Source organism: Solea senegalensis, linkage group LG15 (genome assembly GCF_019176455.1).
Source record: "Solea senegalensis isolate Sse05_10M linkage group LG15, IFAPA_SoseM_1, whole genome shotgun sequence".
Taxonomy (NCBI): Eukaryota; Metazoa; Chordata; class Actinopteri; order Pleuronectiformes; family Soleidae; genus Solea; species Solea senegalensis.
Window position 1 is genome coordinate 191901 of NC_058035.1, and position 23214 is coordinate 215114.

Sequence of the window (23214 nt, forward strand, 5' to 3'; positions counted from 1 at the left end):
ACATCACTCCATCTCCTCTTTATTGCTTTCACAGTGTCCCCAAATAATTCTTTCCACCACTCATGAAGGAAAGATCTTCAGTGGGTTTTTTGTAAAGTTCATATACAAGTATTTCTCTTTGCAATGCAATTCCCACATACTCAGTGCACCCTATAAAAGCGTCCTTCAAGAAATGTATTAAAAAAAAGCCAGACCTTTGCTGCTTTCGGCTTCTTAAATTTAAAGAATTTGTTGCTTTCCTTTTATAATTTTAAATTAAAAACATTCAACTTTTTTGGATTTCTGCACACAAATAATATAAAGCTATGACCTTGCACACTAGACATTTTAGAAACTTCCATCAATGTCCCTCATACCAAATCTAAAAAATAATTAAAAGAATTATTGAGACAGGCAATTGAGTGCACCCCTGGAAATCTCCAAAATGTATTTATTTTCTTTTTTTCTGGTTTTGTCTTAGCAGTAATCAATTTGAAACTGGGAAAAAGTGAGAATCAGGGAAGTGGTTTAGACAAACTAAAGAACAGCTTCTTTCCCTGAGCTATCAGAATCCTATTCAAAATCTGTGATGTCATAAATAATACATTCAGTGTAAAACCAAATCCTCTGTTTTAAAGCTGTTTATTTTGTGGTATGCATGTCTTAAACTCATATGCACTTTTTGTCTTTTTCTTTGCCGGTAATGTGTCTGTTTTTATTTTTCAGTGTCTGATCCGTCCGTTTCCTCTTTGGATCATAATAGTTTCCGCAGCAGCCTCATCCAGGGCTTCAGAAAGTGAGTCAGTTAGTGTGTCGTCTGCTTGTGTCATAATGTGATTCGATATTCCACATTTCCCCGTAATTTGACTCAATTCTCCTGACCGGCTATTTAGGGCCTTTAGCATGATTAGAGGTCACTGTGGCATATGTTATGAATATGACATGTGCAGCATATCACACTGTGCCTATGTGTATGGCCAGCTGCAGGGAAAAACACTACATCGCTCGCATACATGCACGCACGCACACACACACACACACACACAAGTGCCTCATGCATATGGAGGCTGGCATCCCTTAGCCCTCACCCCAAAGCACTGTGGGTGATATGTAAATAAGCAGATGCCCACCACTGCCCCTTATACCCAGACAGCACACATACACAGTTTGCCTTAGGACCATGGTCCCGTTTGGCTTTTGTTGAAGTGTGTGTTTATGAATATTTACAGTTTAACACCACACAGCCTCTCAAAAACACTCACTCAGCCTCTGAGCGAAGCTGGGAGTGAGTCAAAGAGAAAGATGCAGTATTTTCTGCAGGGAACAAAGTCATTTCTTTCACTGTCAACATCCAAAACTTGTCCAACTGACCTCAACTTTATACCCTACATTCAGTCAAAATCTCCTTTTTAACCGAATGGTTAATTACCAAATGACCATAAATGCAATGTATTCTTTAAAAAAATGATCTGATCCTTTTTTTTATTAACACGTCATACATGAATTGTCCCTTTGAACATCCTTGTCTTTAAAGCAGAGGTTTATTGTTATTAGTTCAAGTTAATGAAAAGAAATTGAAATAATATAAGCAAAGATGAAAGTAGACTTCCAAAAATGTACATGCATTGTGTGTTTGGTTTGATTCAGTTAAATCCACTACTTGATTCTGTCTTTTTATGGCTGAATCTACTCATTCTCCCCCATTTGCCTTGCTCTTATTGCATTTACACACCCAAACACACTCTTCTGACAGTTAGGTTGCCTGACAGGGTCATAATTGGGCTTGTCACTTGGGAACTGTGTGTGTATGGGGGTGTGTGTGTGTGTGTGTGTGGGGGGAGTATGAGTGAGGCTGAGAGAAAGAGAGAGATATTGCCCTGTCATTGCAATGCGGGACCTGCCCCCGTCAAAGACAAGGTCAGGGGATAATTTAATCATTAAAGACCTCTTCTTCTCCTCTCCTCTCCCCCTCTCTCCTCATCCAAACCAACTAGCTGACAACACCAGAAATGTCACACATTGTCATCATTTAGCCAGTGTGTGTGTGCGTGCGTGCATGTCTTTGTGTGTGAGATTGTGTCTCTGAGGCTTTTGTGCTGATGTCTGTCAAACTGGGAAATCTGTTGCTCTCACATGCTGTATATTATTCTACAATGTTCCTTCTGTTCCGTCTCATAAAAAAGTACAAGGGAAATGATTGCCAATAGGTAGACTAATCCAAAAGTTGTTCTTAAATTAGTCAAACACTTGGCAAAAATTGGCAATGGCTAGATTAATTGTTTAAAAATAATAAGAATTGGGACAATCCTAAATGCATTGTAATTATCAGTCGATATCCCGTGTGCTGTTAGTTCAGTTAATTTACTTATCTAAATATTGTCAGTCAATAATTTGTTATATTTGAGAAATTCTGATAGGCCAGTGGTTTTGGATTTGAAATTGTGGGGAAAATGTTAAAAGTAGATGCTATTAAAAATGATTAATTAATTAATTAAATGTAAGTTTCCTGTTAATCAACAGAAAAGCAACTGGCAATGAAGAGAATATAGATTAGGGATGTTTCATCTTTTTTGATTTGACAGCATTTGATCTTAGATTGAATATTCATGGGAAAATGGCACAGAAATGAGATTAAAACATGTGGGGTTTCTTCAAGCCTTTCCTTACAAAATGACTATAGAAATATATAATTGAGCAGCACAACATTATTTTGAAAGCATGTGTGTGTGGTAAATGCGATTCTTTAGATGTACTTTTAGGACTTATAATAAGTATAATTCTGTGTCTTTCGCCTATAGGAGCACATTTCTCATTGTTACTGCTTTGTGTTGTTGACCTGCAAGTGATGCGTGTACTGTTCGCTGAGTGCTCATGTCTTTTCCTCTACTGCCCCCTATAGGTGTGATGATGTGGAGAACATGGTGAAGGTAAGACCTTAACCTGACTGCATTATTCTCAGAAGAATCGGAACAACACATACACATTTTTTTTATGCAGAACTATTTTAGTGCCTTTTTTTGTTTTGTTTTTGTTAAATATACCAATAACTGAATTTACAGTGGCCTTTTCTTCAGCTGCCAAGTGATGCCTTATTCCTTTTTAGCTAAATTGTTGTGGTAATTTATCACCATCTGCTGTAAACTTACAGTCAGGGAGAATATACAACATGACAATGGCCATCTGCTGCACAAACCTAAATCCCCATGTGGCACTGTGAGCATGTAAATAAATAAATACTAATAGTGGACATTCAGCTAAATTCAGAATACATCATTTTTAAATGTATTCTTCGAGATGCTAGTTTAGGCCAGTGTTTGCTAAATTAGGCTGCAACAAAATTCATTTTTTTTTAGGACTACTAGTTTTTTCCATGAGGTGTGTGTATTGTGTCTAAGTTTGTTTTTGATTCATACATTTTTTTTTCTAGCTGACAGAGCTTTTATACAAAGACGAACGCTTCACCAATGAAAACTCCAACCCTGCTGGTAAGGAAACATTCACACTGTTACCGGAGAACATGCATGTGTCAGAGTCCCTTTTATATAAGGAGTGTGGTGTGTTGAGTATGTGTGAAAGAGAGTGAAATGTCTGTGTAAGCATCCATCACATATCTAACTTGCAGATTGCAGCCTCTGCAGTCCCCGTCTCCTGGAATAATTCTTATGACAGAAAAAGACTTGCTTCTATGTGTGTGTTTATGTTTGGTTTCATTAACGGCAGACTTCTGACCAGTCCACTTCTTGTCATGAAGCCTGTGTGTTTTTATGTTGAGGTGTGTGAGAGTGAAAGACCTGCGTCTCTCTCTGTCAGAGGAAATAGAGCCTGGCTGCTGACACAGCGCTGAGTAGTGCAAGTGTGCGTGTTTGTGTGTGCAGCAGTGCTTGACAGCACTGTTGTGTGTGCTGTGTAGAGTGTTAATGTTGCTCTGTGCGAGTATGTGTCAGAGAGAGTCCCCAGTACGGCAACTGGTGTGTGCTGGTGGGAGTGATGAAGACTGTTATCCATGTCACATCCCGTTAGACGATATCTGCGACGGTCTGTGTGTCTAAGTTGAAGTAAGGGAAAGCTGTCAGTGCCAGCCGTTGCACATTCACTCACACAGAATTCAGAACACGGCTTCTGTCAGCAGAAAAGAGACACAAACACACTCTGCCGAGGTTACAGGAAAAAGGTATAAATACACAAATGGATCCAGTGACTGACACAGTGGCAAATTAAATTTATTCCCAAGACAAGTGCTCACTGTGTGTATGTGTGTGTGCGTTTCCATCCTCTACAGAAGGGGCAGCCTTCTTTTTGTATCATCTCTTCGACGCCATGACCCAGCAGGAGGTACAGGCATGTGAAGATGTACTGCGGAAATACCTAAATCAGCTTCACACTCGGGTAAATATACACACACACACACACACACACACACAAAGATAAGACAGACAGACACACCCACACTGTACATTCATACACCACTATTTCATATCCAGTTAATTCATAACCTTCCTACTTTAAAGGAGCTTACATGCTGTGATCTGAGATTATTTGCACTGTGTAATCAGTCTTGGATTATTCACAGTACACACACACACACACACACACACACACACAACCTCCTCCTTGTGCTCTGTTGCTAAAGATTGGAGGTTGTGTTGGGACATCCAGACATGTTGTGGAAGATGAGATCATGTTCAATACCGTTTGGTGAAAGGTCACATCTTAACTGGTTGTTTGAAGTCTGATTCAACAACTTCAGTGACTGCAAAAAGGTTCCACACTGGACCAGGAAACTGTGGGCCAAAAAAGGTCCTGAAAACACATGAAAATTCAATTGACATTTCCACAGTGAAATTCTCAGCCTTTAAGGATCACTGTGAGCACAATAGGAGTTTGTGTGTTTGTATTTGATTACGCAGACTCCACATTGTCAGTAATGCTCAAATGCTGTCTGTATCAAAAGGAAACGGATGCACATGCTGATCATAATCTTCCATACGTCTAGGTATCACCTTCAAATTATGGTGGATCAAATTTCAAAAACAACTCATCAGTTAAATGTTTAGGTATTTGCATATCGGCAATAGCTGCCATCCAAACCTTTTCCTTATATGTTCTCCTGTTGAAATACAGCATTATTTCCATTAATTTTATCATAAAGTACCCTGATTTCTTTGTAATCCTTGTAAAGTAAAAATCTTTGGCATTATGGACAAAATCACTACACCCTTCTTCGTCCACCCTTCCCCCTCAAGAGGGGGCTCAAACAAAGGATAAATAACTGACAAGGGACCAAAGCAATTGTGAACTGCTGTGATTGTTTTTAATTGAAATTTGCTAAAATAACATTTTAGAATTGTATTTTTCTAAATAAAAAAAGTAACACAAAAAAAGAACCCTAACCCAAAACCTAAACGTTATTACTTGTGTTCATTTTGTTCAGCTGCTGTTTACACTTTAACTCAGGTTTAGACCTTTCTTCACAAAATTCAACAGGTTCAGCTGCAATTGTTCTCAGGGATGATTGATGTTTTGGTGCTGATATTTTTCGTTTTGTTTCTTCCCTACAGAATATAATCATTCCATTCAATATCTTCAAAGGTATCCGAAACCTTTTGGAGTCTTACCATGTCCCGGAGCTCATCAAGGTACAGAGCTGGACCTCCTGTCTTTTCTTTCAGCACTATTGATTTGAAGTACAACTTTCAGATATATAATTGTATCAGTCTGGTGATTTTGTCTGTTTGACTAACCACACAGACAACGGCTTAATACAACACACTGACGGTGTATGTACTTGTGTTTTAGGATGTGATCACTCTGGTGGACCCCAAAGAGAGACTGTACACTGGCTCTTTGTCAGCCTATCCAAATGGGAATGTAAGTAGAGTGGAGATACTCTGAAAAACTGTTTACTCATTTGCTCATTATGTTGAACTCAGGTCGTTGTCGTAATTAATAATTGACAGAATGTGTTTGATTATCTCTGGCTCCATCAGGGAATTGAGAAAAAAATGGCTGATCTGAAAGCAGAGAACAAACCATTCAGTATAACCCTCAAACAGACCATCCATGCTCTCTGCGCTGAGGAGGTAGGACTGGTTTGGAAAACTCACAAAGCATCCTCTTAATGAAAAGGGTTGTTTTGTTTTAGTGGTTACTATTGAGATGGGATGTTTTGTTGTCTGATCAGAACTTGCAGCGTGCCCTTGAGCTGAAACAGCAGCATGAGGATCAGATGACAGTCAGCAGCTATGCCATCCTTATCAACCAGTGCTGTCGCCATGACAATATGGAGGAGGCGCTCCACCTAAAGCGGGAACTGTGAGTGGAGTCGGATACACACACACACACACACACACACACACTAGCTCCATTTCCACCAAGCATAACAGTTTGGGTCAGTTCTGTACGTTTAGCAGTTTCAGTTTACTTGTCAAAGGTTGAGAAGGGTACTTTAACTTAGGGTTGCAAAAAATATAAAATATATTCCTATGTGAAGTTTTCAATTTGGAATAGCTCAAACAATGTCCAATCCCGTGGAAAGTTTCTGGAAATTTACCAGGAATTCTTCCACCCCTTTGCATCCCTGGACACACTGCAGTATGTTAATGATTAACAGAGAATCGTCACTTCCATGCAACATTAGGGAAAAACACAAATTGTACCATCTCTTTAATATACAAAATTGACAGATCGATGCAGCTGTCACCATCCGGGCCTTACACCCTGTGGTGGAAACGCAATCCACTTCAAGGTTTACCTTTCAAAACTGCACCTGGGCGAACTGAACTGCACTGTAAGGCTTGGTGGAAAGGAGGCTAAACACTCCACACACACAGTAGTGCTGTGACCTCAAGTAGGCCATTAAAGTTTAACTTGAGTGGTATTAGGGGAGACATTTATGCAGGGACCAGCCCCACTCGTTGTCTGGCTAGAACCTAGAAAACTCTCCTCCTTCCCCCTTGTTTCTTTCACTACCTGGTTTCAGTATCGGGTTGATGAGTTGGTTGGTATAAGTGGAATACATTATTCTAATCTAAACTGTCTGTCTCTCTCTTTGTAGGAGTCGAATGGACCCATCAGCTGTGCTGGATGCCAGTAAATACATTGCACTGATCAAGGCACTCGCCAAAAATGGCAGAGTGGAGGGTAAGTCACTCTATAGCCTCTTCCTCACTAACATTAGTGGGTATATCCAGGATTTATGAACATGGTGGTACCCGCTAACACCATTCTCATTGCCAGTGGGTTGGTCTGTCCTCTCTGTTTTGTCCTTTTTTGTGTTACAAACTTGCCAGAAACAAAACAAATAGAGGTAGAAAAAAAAATACGTATGAAGCCCAGTGACAATGTTATGATAGTTACACTTTTGAATGTTTTACTTTGCCCTCTTTTTAAATCGATCTTTCAATGATTACAAATGATAAAATACAAATTACAGATTCCACCACAGGGTCATCATACAGAGACAAATGGCCATTTACTCTTACATTCACACCAACTGTAAATTTAGAGCCTCCAGTGTATCCTAACCCAATCTTTGTCTTTGGACTGTGAGAGGAAGCTGAAGTTCCCACAGAACATGAAAACTTGACACAGAATAGCCCTCAGTCCAACCAGGATTAAAACCATGACTGAATTATTTTCATTATTAGTTTAAGTTGCCTTTTTATTAGCAGTCATCGACCCTGTAGACAATGATCAGCCACAACAATTAAACTGGGAAGTGGTTTTACAGTTTTCATAGTACTGTACATTTCTGACTAACTGGTAAAAATTTACCTGAATGCCAAATGAATTAAGCTGTAATGGCTTTTCTATCTGAACTCTCCCAACACCTACATATATCATTTTGCTTTAAGGACTGAAAACTAATACTGTGATTATTAGAAAGGTCCTGAATTGTGTCTATTGATTTAGTCTATTAATGTTCCTCACTGATTTTGCCTCTGACAGTAGGCTGGATCAAAAATGATCAAAAGGTGTCTCCCCCTCTCTCTCCGTCTGTGTCACCAACTCTGTCACAATCCGTCTTTCTCCCTCCTTCAACCCACATTAGCCAGCCAATTCTTGAATGCTACGGTGGGTTTCCTTCAGCCCATTGAAGACCCAATTACCATCAGTTTTACAGCTCAGCTTTTTGCACACAATGACAGGCAAATGTTTCCCTTGTCTTTCCTCTTCTCTTCTCTCCTCTCCTATCTCCTCCCCTTCCTTCGTTCTTTCCCCCTCTCTGTCTTAGTGTCTGTCTCTCTTATCTGACCCTTGCTCCCCTGTTCTGTCTCCAAGCGTGTCATTCTCTCAACTGCCACCGCCACAGCCCCACCCCTAACACATCCACAACAATGTGAAATGAGACAGGGGGAAAATTACAGGACTCTGTGTATTTTTCCAGAATTATTGAAATCCGCCTTGATGCTAATGGCAGATCATGTCTGCCGAAGTGCTTGAGCATTCGTCACACACACCCGTAGACACACACACACGCATCAACACACACATTTGCATGTGAATTCAAGCAAAAAGGCATTTGGTGGTTGGTATGTCCATCTGTGTGTGTGTGTATTGGGGTGTGTGTAGAACTAACGCGTTTGCCATTAGCCACAGTGTGCATATGGAAGGGATGCTTGTCATCCACATGAGCACACATGGCTAACCTTGATGTTAGCTTGTCCACACCCAGACGCTGGTCCGCCTGGCTTTCAGTGCACACCAGGCCCAGCTGAAGATCATGATTCCTGGCATCTTACTTTATTTCTCGCCCTCTCTAATGGGTTTGTTGTTTTTGCCCTACCAGTCAACTTTGTTTTTACTGCATTTCATCCCTGTGACTTCTTTTTACCTTTTCTCTTGCTTTATTCTTACATCGTTCCCTAACATCACTTCTTCTCCTGCGATAATCCTCCTAAAATAATAATAATGATCATGTTTGTCCAGACCTACTTCACTTTACAGTGAGAAGTTTTGAAGGTGCGTCAGTGATAGTCTTTTTAATGGAACTGCTCTGTATCAGGAGGTGCCATTGCTATACCATCACTTACTGCAGGTGCCACACATAGCTGATTCATATCAGCAGATTAGACTGCGCACGGATAAACACACTTGCAGTGACGGTGAATATTCAGCTCATTTAGGACATTAGGACATTTAGGACATTGATTGTATTCCTTGAGTCCTTTTTTACTCCCTCCATCCTCCCTCTATAATGTTTTCTCCTTTAGTGTGAATGTGTAACAGTGGCTGTAAGGTGTTAATGTTTTTCACTTTTACATTTGTGTTTGACTTCACCCAACAAGAGTGAGAATGACAGTGAGTAACCACTAGGCTAGAATAACGACCGTATGTGAGTGAGTGTGCAACACAATGAGTTAGCAAGTCTTACTAAAAGACAGTGAGGGCTTTCTCCGGGTTCTCCTGCAATATAGGGATTTGGTAAATTAGACACTCTTAAATTGACCGTGAGAGTGAATGGTCGAATGGTTGTTTGTCTCTATAAGTGGCCCTGCGATGGACTGGTGAACTGTCCAGGGTTTTCCCCCGCCTATCGCCCTATGTCAGCTGAGATTGGCACAGCACCCCCCCGCGACCCTCCTGTGGAGGATAAAGCGGTAGAAAATGGACGGAAATGTATTCACTAATTGACACAAGCATGTCAGCTTGTCACACACTGGTGCTCTGAAAGGGACACAGAGCACCAGTTCCTCATATTACACTAATTTTCAACTTCTTTCTAAAAATTCATCCAGTAAGAAACTTCAACTCATCATATCTCATTCATACCAAAGCATGCCTCAGGGCAGAAGGCAGCTATCATCCTGCATTTTTCTCCAGAAATTACCTTCTGTAGTTTTAAATTCACCTCTCCTCTTTGCATCTCTGCCTTCATCTGTCTCCCACTTGGTAAACACAACTTATTCTGGCTTCATGATCTGGTTTAAGGTAATATGCTTGTATGTGTTTATCTCTTAACAACCTTTTTTGTATAATTACAGACTTTGTCAGGGCCTATGTGTGTATATGTGTGTCTTTTGGGAGACATCACTAGCAGTCAAGTCATCGAACATTAGATGAACCACTGGGCTGTGTGATGTTTGTTTACCTAGCCTTTCTGCCTCGTGTGTGTGTGTGTGTGTGGTGTGGGTGGGGGGTGGGGTTCTGGCATGCTGCGCTGGCCATGATGCTCGTCTGAGCTGATGGATATGCATACTGGCTAAATGGATGGATAAAAGGAAAGATGGAGGGAGAATTGGGGGGAGGTTTGGATGTTGGATGTGGGGATGTTAGCAAGTGTGGTTCCATTTGGGCAGATCATCTCCAAGCCAGTGGTCTCAGTGATTAGTGGGTCTGTCAGAGACTGATGGAGAGGAAAAGGTATGTATAGAACAGGGGCTAGTGTGGAGAGAGAGAAAGATGGTCAGACAGTGAGAATTAGCTGCACCTTATCTGGTATGTTCATACATTACATTGTAGTTGTTATTGATGCTTCCATGTGTAAACTGTATGTGCTTTTGTTAAAAAAATAACCCAAGATACTTTTTTGTATTGCCACTTTAGTTTATTTCTTTTTTCCTGTTACTGTTCAATGTCTTTCAACCATTATTTGAAAAATAATGCAGTGTAAAATTAGCAGATTTATTTTTTTCATTTCGTTACACTTGACTCTGCCCTGACCATATAGAAGTTCAGAGACTTTACAAACAGGATTATATCTCTTCAATAGCAGAAAAGCATGCAGCATAAACAAGTTGGCCACTCCTGCAGTTTTAACTTCAGTAAATTACAGCATAATAAAGAGAAAAGGGAGTAGGAGCCTGCCTTTCCAGAGTGTTATAGCCCTTTAAGATGTGTTCCTTACCACTAAGTTTAAGCTTTTTCCTGTTCCATCTTCTTCACTCATATCATCACACCTTTGGCACCATACAAGCTCCTTCCTCTTCTCATCGTCTGCTTCTCATTGCCATAACAATTGGAGATACAGACTGAAATGTAGATGCCAAAGACCCACATCCACTCACTTAATTTGCTTTTCGACTTTTGTGTCAGTTTTTCTTGAGTGATGTTTAAACAACTGGTGGCAGTATTGCTTGCAATTGTAGGATTGGCTTAATACGTGCTTTTCAAATGTTTTCTGTCTCTCTTCATCTTACCTTTTCTAATTGCTATACTGTATATATTAGTATCTGTGGTGGAGAGTGTCTGTATCGCTGTCAGGCCATTAGTAGCTGTATAAATAGACAGTGAACACATCTTAATTACCTTACGCTGACACACACTCACACACACACTGTTCACCATTTAGCCCCCAGTGTTGGCCAGATGGGCACATGGCCCAGTAAAAGCCCTCCATTACCAACTGGACTTGACCAAACTGATCCACCCCTCAGCCCGCTTACCAGGGTCTCACTGGGGCCACTGAGGGCCTTGTTGCCACATACCTATAATTTAGCACCCCAAGTGCTTTCCACATGGCCACGGCAAAAAGCCGGCCTCCATTGTAGAGGTCTGGTAATTGTAGTCTCGTTTAGAAAACCGCAAGTAGCAATTAGCACAGAGTTGGCATTATACGGGGTTGGAATTGCATCCCCGCTGGGTGCAAAATGTTGTTTTAATATGGGTTTGTTTTCCCCACATGGAATTAGCTAAAGGGGCTTTTTATCATATTCACACACCCTACTCTTTTCCAAGCCAAGATCTGCCCACCTCTTGCTTCCTCTCTGCATTATCTCCCTTTCTCTATGTCTTTTGATTTTTCCATTCATCTTTTTGTCTTAACCTCTAAATCCCCATAAGCACTACTTTATTTCTCTCTGTCTCTCTCTCCCTCTCAATCACAGAGGCAGTGGACATCCTGAAGGAGATGAAGGAGAAGGATGTGGTACTAGATGATTCACACGTATCCCTGCTGTTCTTCGCACTCAACAGTTTAGTGCCCAATGGTGGTGCCCCCATCATCCAGCGGCTGCAAGACGCCATCTTTACCCTGGGTCTGGCCCCACCCTCTGCCAATCTCTGTTCGCCACTAATTTCAGCCTACATGGAGAGGTATGTTTTACGAATCACATGTAAAGGGCTTTTTCAATCACACACAGTTAGGCAAACACGTGCTTATGACTGACTGAAAAATGTTGACATGTGTCTTTCTATCATTTTATCATTTTTAAATCTGAACTTCATCACTAACCAGCCAACAAGCTCACTTTTGTGTATCACATTTTTTTTTGCCTTTATCTGCCAAGTCCTGTTGCCAGGTGTGTTTGTATATATGTGTCTCGCAATGAGTCACTCATCCCCCCCCTATGATCATAGCCGAGGTTACATTCTGGGTCAGCAATTCAGACAGAGAGAGGATGTGGAAATTGCTCATTTATGTGTGTGTGTGTGTGTGTGTGTGTGTTTGTGTACATTGCTAGAGCCAGGTTTTATTTGTTTGAGGATTCACCAGCTGCAACCTCTCCCATAAACCCCCACCCCTGATCTTCTGAAACACCCACTGAGAGCGAGAGAGAGATAGCCATTGATGCTCCTTCCAATATTACAAATATGCAAATTAGCATAACCAAACATTGGCTATGGGGTCGCTGGTATTTGCCCCACCCCACAGCTCATTTCAGTGCGAATTTGTCTTTTTTTTTTAGTGTGTGTGTGTGAGCGTGTGTGCACACATTATTCAATCCTGTTTGTCAGAGCAGCTTTTAAGTACATCAACTCATTAGCATGTTAATTATGTACAGAGCACTAATTGATGGATTTAACACAGGCACGCAGTGCGCCGTTAGGGGCCCACCACTCTACAAACATGCCCTGCACATGCTTTCATACACACTGTATAGCTGTAGTATACATGCTGCGGCAGAGGTAGACATCTGCAAATGAATCTTGTGTAAACACACACACACAAGCTCAAATGTTGGCACACACTCTGGTGCTCCCCTGCCGCTGCTTGTTTTGTTGTAAGTCTGGTTTCTGACAGAAACAGTTTCCAGGTTCAATCGTTAATCACTGCCTCTGTGAGACTAGCAGGCTAATTTACTTCAGGGTCATCAACAGCAGGCAAAACATATACACACACCTGCTTAGCGCAGCCCTGTTCACAAATCAAGTGCCAGTAGTTTCTTCCAAATGATACAACAGTGAACACACACTAATAAATAAAAATAAACAAACTAGCTGCTGGTTTTATTCCACAGTCTACCTTGTGTTGCTAGTACAATTATTTATTTTTTTAAAGGCTGTGGTCCAACTTACCTGAAAATTGGTTATGAATTGCGTATAGATACTGTGAACAATAAATACAGCATAGTTCTTGAAGTTTTTCCTCCTCTTTGGCAGGCTTTGACTAAACAGAGTTTAGATGTGACCACATCTGATAGTGACCACATAGAGTGGCTCAGCTCTAACGGCCCTGAATGGTTTTGAAATCTCCCTCATTTCCCATACTCGCACATAAAGGTACATAAATTATGTGACTTGTTTAAGAACATATGGCAGATTTAACAAATTTGGTGGTTAAGCCAAGCCAGGCTGAGTACACTAGACTTTCCTTTTTTTTCTTCTTATTTCATCCTTTCATCTTCACTTATTCATTCCGTCAGTCAGCAGTCACATAGACAGTTGGGAGGAGGAGGGACAGAGGGGAAACGATAGATGGGGACAAAGCAGACATCATTGCCGCCTGCACCCATCTCATCGCTGCGTCAGCACTAATGACTTAATGAACACTTCTCTGGCAGATTAGCCCATGACAGCCCGTCATATGCACCGCCCCGTTAGCCTTCATGCCCGTCCGCTCAGTACTTCTTGAACTACTACTATTAGTAGTTAGCTTGATTTGCCACATCCTTATGGAAGTGATTAGTGACAAGAAATGCTAATGAGCCTACCAAAATAAAGAAGTGGCAGGACATGTGTTGAGAATGTGTATATACCACTGCAATAGTGTCAACAGAATAGGAGGAGGAAAGATAACTCAGAGAAACAATACCTCCTCTGCTCTTCCATACAATATTGCATTGTGCATTGAAAACGTAAAGTTTTAGTGGATAAAAGAAAGCAGCATGTGGTGAAAGACAGAAGAAAAGTAGAACACTGAAAAATGTAGAAAATGAAAACAAGATTTTTCATCTTATCTTGTAAGGGTTGGAAGGAAAGCCTCTTCATGTTCTAATAGCCATACATAAAATGTGAAAGGGATTCTGGGGAAAAAATCGGTGTCATGTAACCCTCTTAATACCAATCCTAACTAGGCTGGGGTGTCCCTGTCTATCTTCCTACCAAACTAACTGATATACATGCACCATATGCCTGTTTTCACAACAAGCGTGATAGGCATACACCACTCAGTACGTGTCCATGCACAGTAAATACCCCATCCCTAACCCTTTTACCTTTTTACGGACATGTTTCATTCAAACAGATGGCGTGATGTATCAGTATGTGATTGTCTTGTAATATCCTGATTATCACAGTACCGTTGTATTATGATATTATTGGTATCGTGGACCAGGTATTGTATCGTGAGATACCCTGTGATTCCCTCTACTTGTATCTGGTGTATGTGTAAATGGTAACATCTACTTCATGAAGTAATACAGTATGTAAAATATTGTGTTGTCTGTTTGTTACACTGTCCTCACACGGTGTGGGCACTGGTGTAAACCAGTAGCCATTCCTCAGCATGTGTAACAGCAGGCTAGTGATATCACGATCGTGGTCTGATTTGCGTTTTGAGACACACGGATCCCTTTTCCTTCCCCCACCTCTAGGACGGTGCCTTGATAACAGGTCTGCCAATCTCCTATGAACAAAATAAGTGGACGAAGAGGGAGAAAAAGAAAGTGGGAGGGAGATGAGCCAAAATGAGCTTCCTTGTCTAATCCTTGAGGTTTCCACTGAGCAAAGCGCTCGTTATTTTTTCAGGGCTTAATTGGCTGGAAAGTGGCTGACATGCAAAGTTGGGGACATTAACAGGGCTGTGCGCCACAGTAAATGGCAATGCAAAGTGACAGTTAAATTGTACCTAGGGGAAATTATCCATCTTTCGACATCCATAGCTTTTTTTTTGGGGTGGATTGGCGAGCGGGTGGGGAAGGGGGGAGTGTAATTGCAATGCCAGGCCCTTTTTTGGCAAGAGTGATGGGGTGTTTTTTGTAAGATGTCTCATTAGGAAGGAGGGATTATAAGTAGGTGTGGAGGAGCTTGATGGAGGAGTGAATGAGGTGGACAGATTGAAGGGATGATAAAATTTGGAGGAGGTGTTTTGATCCACATCTACCAACATGATTCTGCTCCAACGTGGAGAAATGTCTACTGTATAAAAGGCCATCTTACCACAACAGAACATATAAATCACATTCAGGTCAATTAATCTTTTTTTTTTTTTTTTTCTTACCATGTCTCATTTTTGGTATAAATTGAGTACCCACGCATTCCCCCTCAGTCCTAGTCTGTCTCTCATTTTCAGATCTCTCTTAGTCTCTCCTCTTCGTCGTTCAATCAGACGGCTCTGCAGCTGAACAGCCTCTTGACTGGCATTGCTGAATAATGTTGACTCTCTTCATTTTAATTAGCAGACCTCTTTACCTTTCAACCCTAATCACTCCATCCCTTCTCTCTCCATCTCTAAAACTCTCAAGGTCATACCATTTCCTGTTTTTAAAAAAAACTTTGTTGGTCTTATGTGGAGCATATTTCACTTATCCGCTTCCTTAATTGATTAGAGGAGAAAACACTTCAGAAATTATACCTGTTCGCTCGCAGTCTGTCTCTGCCTTGGGCAGTCTCTACATTTTTCTGGCTCACTTGCTCTGCCCCCTGCCTCCCCCATGAGTGCCCTATCTGCTTTGACCTCTGTGTGATTGACATGGTAATTACCCAATCAACAGATTGATGGCAGCGCTGTCACAATAGAGGGGATTGAAGTGGTCTCTCTTCCTCCCCCTTCTCTCAGTTGCTTGTTCTTTTGCTTCTTTTCCCCATCTCTGTTTCTGTACTTCCCTTGTTATCACTCCATCAGGCACACGCATCCTCTCTATGAGCTGTTTGTTTGTTCATCTGCACAGGAGGGATGGGACGTGTGAGGGAAGGGATAGCAGGATAGACCAAGCAAGAGAAGGATGACATGAGACAAGCTCATGATGTTGGTGGTGGGGGGCCCTAATGTTGTTGCCATATTTCTGCTAAATTGCTCAGCTGGGGGCAAGGTCGTCAGAGGGGAGTGAAAGCTGACAGCATGGAATCAAAAGGAAAATGTTGAGGTGGGAAAAAGAGACAGAAGAAAGGGAAGAGAGAGAAGCATGAGTAGAAAATGAAACTGAGAGAATAGGAAATGAGGGGTTAAAGGGAGTTGAAGAGGACAAAGGAGGAGAAAGAGCAGTAGAGAATTTGGGAGACGTAAAGGGAGCTGAGGGTAAAGATCACTTGAGTCCTTTTATCTGTTGCGTTGCTCCAAAGCGTGTCCAGAGAGACATTAGCCACTCGCAGACAGGTGTGCGCGAGTGAATCTGATTGTGAAAATGATGTATTGGGGTTAAAAGGCCTCGTCACCCATAGATGTGCTGTCATGATTTCAAAGGCCCATATTGTTGCTGCGGGTCACGGTGCTTGAATGGGAGGTCACAGGGTTAACACCCACGATATACTCTATTCTCTGCCAAGACAATCTGTTACATGACTGATTGGAGAGACCTGACATCTAACTTGCTCTCCCTCTCTCGCTCCTTGTGTGTGTCTGCATACCTGCAGTCAGGACCTGCCCGGAGCCCTAGAGGCAGTGTTGGAGTGTCAGAGGCGTTACAAACAACTTCCTCGCATTCACGACGTCATGGTTGGTATGGTGGAGAAAGGAGAAACGGAACTTCTGCAGAAAGGTTTGTCTACATTAAAAACTAACCCTTAGTTCATCAATCATTTATAGGAAATAAAAGTAATCATTCAGACATTATATGACAGGATGATAAAATAACAATACTTTTAACCCTTTAACACCTAAGCCTCTTTTTTTTTTTGCTTATTTTAACCATAAGCCAAAATGTCCTGTGAGTAAGTGCTTTTGCCCAGTTTTCCAGAATAACTTTCAATATCTGTCAATTATTTACAATTTACTGCATGTTAAAATACTGAATTCACTATTTAAAATGGAGAAAAAAAACCAAAAACTCTGTACTTGTACATGAACACCAGATTTTGCGTGCAACTTCTTAGCTTTCAGAAACCGTGGGAATTTTGCCGATAGGAAACTGTCGCGTAACGTGTCGTCTGTGATACGCTCTGTGTTAAAGGATTAAAGATGATAAGTTCAAAAATGAGATGGATATGAAAATGGCATAAATGAGATTGTGGATGACATTTAACAGACCCCATGTTGGATTGGAAAGGAAGACATTACCAGTCATGATGTGCAATGCCTACCTTGAGCCGATGGTACGCCCCATCACCGCCGAAATAAACATAAATAACAGCCTCATCATAATGTTCAGAATGGAACTGCACTGTCTCTACTTCTCAGTGCAAAATGAATCAAGCTTTCTGTGTCTCCTGGTTGACATTAACTTTGCATTATTCATTTGTGTGTGCGGGTGTGTGTTTGCATTGACACATATAACAAGTGTCAACAATTCCAAGAGTGTAAGAGGACCAGAGAGTGAAAAAGGTTCAGTGCAGGGTCTTGGTGAAGCATGTCAGCCGATCACAGTCTGAACAGACTCCCTGTATGTCGACAGCAGGGCAGTGAAAAGGTAAAGTTCAATGTGCTGCAGAGGCAAGTGGCTCTCGAGTGTGTAAAGGTTGAAAATGTGAAGTGGAGCCACCTCTCCACACACCTTTGCCCCAATAAAAGATGACAGATCTTCTTTTGCTGCAATTTCAGAACAATATGACTTTTATAGCGATTGTTTGACAAAAGGAATGTGAATTAGTGGATTGTGAAATAACAAATGATTTTGTTCACTCCCTCACTAATGCAGTCATTCACAAAATACAGCAGTTTCCCTTGAACTGACAACATCAACAAGTTAAGCTCTGCAGCAAACTGCACCATGTTTTACTTTTATGGACATGTTTTGTTCCAGTTTATGAATAGTGTAAAGAATGCTTATGTTTGAATTCCTAACTCAAAACATAAATATACTAGAACCAACAAATGAAGCCTTCCAACAGAGTAGGGCTGAACAATTAATCGGAATTTTATCGAAATCGCAATACAGCCTACTGCAATTTTCAAATCGCAGGAGGCACAATATTTGTTAAAGCTAAAATGTGTGTCAAAATATCAATCTAAAATGTCATTTTAGATTCATTTTTGTCTTGACCTATGCACATCTTATTCTACAGACTGTAGAGAACATCTTTGTTTCTCACTGATCTGCACAAATATCACACAGTAATTATTTTAAATATAGTTTTCGGATGAAAATGAGAACAGTGATGTAAAAATGACAATTCCCTCTGACATTGCGAATCATATCGCAATTCCTGTCAAAAATAATAATTAGATATTTACTCAAAATCGTTCAGCCCTACAACAGACTGACCTTCTGTGATCCCAAACTAATTAAAACCCTGACATGGTTCGCCAAAAGCTTGACTCATATGTTTGACCTTGAACTCTGTTCAAGCAACAATGGAGAAAAAATTAAAAAATGAGAGTTGTGAGGTTCTGGCAACCAGGGAATTATATGGAAAAGGTCACCAAATGTGGAAATGTCTACAGAAACCTGAGGGAAAAATTATTTTTTTATAGGCTGATGTGTTTTAGTCTTTGACCAAAGCTTCAAATTGGGATGAGGACATAAGATACCAGAGTTTAGTCTGAAAACACTAACTTTAGATTTAATAGTTCAATACAATATGACAATAACGTTAAATATGCAATGACTATATGACTCAAGATAAATGTACGAATACTATGGTATATGGTGTTGCTAACATGGAGCCAGACAGCGATGAGCCGATGTGTGTGTGGTACCTGTCTGAAGCTGCTAGACAAAGATAATACATAACAGTGAGCACAGCACTTTAAAAAGTTTGCCAGAAGAGCTTAGGTTTTCATGGGGGACTTGTGTTTGTGAGCAGACACGATAGGTCCGCTCTACGCCTGGGACATTGTGCCAAATAATGAAAGTCTGCATTCAAGGATGAAGTGTGCAGTTGTGTTTGTTCACCTTGCAGTCATTTTTATTCATGACCTTTTTTCTGCTCTGTTTCCCCCTGTGTCTTCTTCTTTAGCAATGGACTCCGTGAGTCAGGAGCGAGGGGAGATGAATATGCTCTATGATTTGTTCTTTGCGTTCCTGCAGACAGGTCGCTTCCGGGAGGCTCGTAAGATCATTGAGGTATACACATGCACACATACACACACAGAGTCATACTGCACTGCTTGTTCCTCAAATATTTGTACCGCAGTTCTCTGCATGGCTTTGAATATAAAAGAGTAGAACTCAAATGGTATTGCTATGTCACTATAGAAAGTATAGTACTGTTGTCACCAACCATGCTGAGATTTTTCCAATGATGCCCAACCTGAATTGAAACTGTTTACTTTTTTCTTAGTAAGTAATGATTGGCTTGATTTCACTGGTACTCACATTTTAGTTTGATAATTGGATGAACACATCAGCCATTGGTGATTGGCTAATAATCACCAATTGCAGCATCCCTCTAAAAACAGAATTTCTGTCTTAGCATAGAGATTTAGGAGCTTTCTTTTATTGTGAATCCGTTTTAAGACTATTGTGTCTTCATTTCAAGCATTTCTTCTTCATTGTTTGCTGCATGTAATCTCAGATGCTCACTCTTATATGAGATACCTGATGAAAACTTGTCATTATCCACAGAAGCCACAAACTCATCACAGCAGTTCATCCGACCTGAATTTGAGTATTCATAGATTTGTCATCTTAAGTCCTGCTATAAAACCCTGTAGATTAATGTGAGAAAACAAGAGGCAAATAAGAAGCAATTTTCACATAGATAACATGAATAGGGGACTGGATTGATTATGAGCCTCCACTCCACTCTTACTCTCTCACTCTTGTCCTGTTGTGCACTAAAAGAGGGATTTGTTTCTGCTTGAGGATTTTCAAAACCTCTTAAATATTACTGACATGCTTTCATTCTCCTTACACTGGATTGTATCGCTGTTATCCTACTTATAACAAAGAGTCTGCTACATGCTGGTGGTGTGTGAGATTGGCGATGCCTTGTAAATGGACTACAGGAGATGTACATGCTGACATCATGATGTCAGTGAAAGATGGAGGTTAGAGTGACAAAAGCTCAACTGCATCATTCCATCTGTTGGGTTTTGACTAAACAGAGTGTGAGATGAAATGGACAGCTCTTTTCAAAGATGCATTATGTAATGATGGAGCATCTTCACTTGTCAGCTGGCTATTAAAATGGATGTCACGGCATCAGCATCAGCATCAGAATGCCTTGAACCAAAAGCAAATAATGTTACCGAGATGATACTTTTCAAAGGTTGATGCTCTTTTTACATTTTTTACGTTCACACCTCCTGTCTCTTTAATATACTTGCATGGTGACTGATGTCGTGCACTGCTCAGGTGATACAACTACAATAGAATCATATCTATCGCTCAGATATGCAAACACACTCACTCATACACACAAATGCTTTTTTTCGCCCCGTGAGAGCGTCAAGTGGAAGTCCAGAGTGGTGTCTCTCTTTAGGCTGTGTTTGGTATAATTGGCAGCTGATTAATCACAGCTAATTAAATGTAATGATAGAGAAAGGTGGCCAATTTTGTGCTAAATGGTCATGGTTAGGTAGAGGATTGTTAGGTGGCCAGGCCAATTATTTTGGTGTGCATGTGTGTTGAGAGTGTGTGTGTGAGAGAGATGGTCAAGGTTAGGTAGTATTGCTAAAGAGTGGTGAGCCATTATGTGTTTTTGTGTTAGGGAGAGGGGTTTAGCCATTTGTATGTGTGTGTGTAAGTGGCCGGGTGATTAGTAGAATTAGAACATTAGGAATTGAGATGGAGAGGGTTTGTTAAGTGGAGGTCAGTCAAGGTCGCCTATGTATGTTATTTTTGTGTATATGTACCTGTAAAGTTACACATGAGTTTTAATGAGGCAAAACAATGAAAGTAATACACTCTGCTTAGTCTGCTGTGTGTCTGTGTGCCACAGGATTGCCATTATAATCTGACATGGTTGATATTTTTCGTTATCTCTGGCTTAAAGTGAGAGTCTCTGCTGTTTTTGTTTTTTCTTTTTTTTTGTGTATTCCTTTAATCCACCCATGTGTATGTAGAAGATTTGCCTTCCACTCAGATTAGGCAGATTTGTTATGACAGATTTAAAATCCCAAACATACTCACATGTGTATGTGGGTGCGCACGTGTGTACGGGTGTATGTGCATGTGCATGTGCATGTTCATGAGTAGATGTGCAGTGGCTGCTTTGTGCCTGCAAGACTTTACCAAGTAAAAGAAATCCGAGGCAAAAAATGAAGCACTTGCACTGGGCCTTAGTCTCTAAGAAGATTAGACAGCCTGAGAGAGAGAGAGAGAGAGAGAGTGCAACACATTTTAATTTGTCCCTTTGGCTGGTTGGGTAAGAACATAATGCCTTTGCCTGGGCCGGATGGAGAGACAGGGGGAAAGACAGAGCAGGAGCATGGGAGATTTGGAAGAAGAGGGAGGGATTGAGAGAAGTGGGGATTGGAAGAGGAAAGGATGACAGCCACGAGGGAAGGGCAGGGAAAGGGATTGAGGCTCATCTTTTCTTGACTTTCCCCTCCCTCTCACGGTATGATGGGCTCCCATCAAAGAGGCCAGCAGGAATTGAGCGTCGTTGATCCTCATGCAGATTAACTTCTAGATCATTTTGTGCCTCTTTCTTTGTTTTCCTCAGCCCGATTACCAGGAAGAGAGGTCGAGTGAGATTTCTCAGTCACAGACTTATTCAGCTTGTATCAAAGCCCCAGGAGACAGATGAAATCCTGATCATGCTTACGCTGTGATATTAATCATCTAGTCACTCCGCATACAGTATCAGGCTAAATCTCAGCTACATGAGCCAGCAGATCAATCTATGTCAGCCCTTATTTGACAGCTCATACACTCGGACCTATCTGCAAATCACTGGTGCCCTGAAAATTCCACAAATCCCCCTAAAATGGGACATTTACAGCTGGTGGGACTTTATGCTCGGACCAGTATAATCCTTAATTGATATTGTCTTGTGTTCTATTTTGAGATTTTAACCTAAGATGTAATCTTACCTCTTTTGAGTTGTTCAGCAGGTTAGCAAGCATTGTCTTAAATTCTGGGAGTTCTTTTTTTTTTTATATTATGTTATATTATTAATTAGATACTGTTGTATTAATTAGATTTAATTAAAAACTAAATTTATCAACAAAATGGTTTACATGAACATCACACGGATGTATAGTACTGTCAGATTATACTCAAGTGTGTGACTGTGTGACATTGAGTGGGCCCTCGAATAAAAATACGAGCTATCATTCTGCTTAGTCATTTAAGTTTTCTGTTAATTATGAGAGATATTTAAAATATTGTTTAGCCTGGACCTGTATGCACTTGCACTATAGGTCGTGCTTTAAAGGTTTTGAGTCATATGCAGTGTGTACCTCATATTTTATTGAAATAGGATGTGTATTATGCTTGTGTAGTGATTAGACCTCTGCTAGAATTTCAGTTAACATTTTTTTATTTTATTTTTAATGAACTTTCTTGCTTCTTTTCTTAAAAATTCCCATCTTGATGTTTGCAGACCCCGGGGCTCAGGGCAAGGCCTGGACGTCTCCAGTGGTATGCAGAGAAATGCATATTTTCCAACAGGGTAAAGCATGCAATGCATTAACAAGGCCACAAAGAAGCAATTGAACAGAAAAATGAAAGTGAAGTACAAAATTCCAACTTTAATTATGTTATTTTTTGTCTATAGATGGAGGCCTTGGAGCAGATGGTTGACTTGACAGCCAAGCTGTTTGAGTGTGACAGAGATGAGATGTACAGTTACATCCTCCGTCTCTGCAGTACGTTTCTTTTTTTCCGTCCTGCCGACCCGGTTTGTGTGTAGATGTCTTTGACCTCCCATTTACTTGCACTCAGTTTGTCATGACCTCCCACCTCTGGATGGGCTTATAAGCGTACAGAGTTCATGCCCCAGGCTGTGTGTGTGTGTGTGTGTGGGTGTGTGTGACAGAATGGGATCAGTCAGAATAAGCAGAAAACATGGTTTGATTGCTGCAGTAGAGAG

General features: G+C 40.9%; 1 protein-coding gene across 1 annotated transcript in view; it reads left to right on the forward strand.

The window, feature by feature from the left end:
* Positions 1–23214, forward strand: part of lrpprc (leucine-rich pentatricopeptide repeat containing) — a 49407-nt gene that overhangs the window by 10205 nt on the left and 15988 nt on the right. The window contains exons 14-27 of the mRNA XM_044045548.1: positions 706–775; positions 2879–2906; positions 3407–3464; positions 4259–4365; positions 5538–5615; positions 5776–5847; positions 5967–6059; positions 6161–6291; positions 7034–7119; positions 11805–12012; positions 16711–16835; positions 19192–19298; positions 22726–22794; positions 22900–22990. Coding sequence (XP_043901483.1) covers positions 706–775; positions 2879–2906; positions 3407–3464; positions 4259–4365; positions 5538–5615; positions 5776–5847; positions 5967–6059; positions 6161–6291; positions 7034–7119; positions 11805–12012; positions 16711–16835; positions 19192–19298; positions 22726–22794; positions 22900–22990 — 1323 coding nt within the window. The remainder of the gene's footprint in view (positions 1–705; positions 776–2878; positions 2907–3406; positions 3465–4258; positions 4366–5537; positions 5616–5775; positions 5848–5966; positions 6060–6160; positions 6292–7033; positions 7120–11804; positions 12013–16710; positions 16836–19191; positions 19299–22725; positions 22795–22899; positions 22991–23214) is intronic.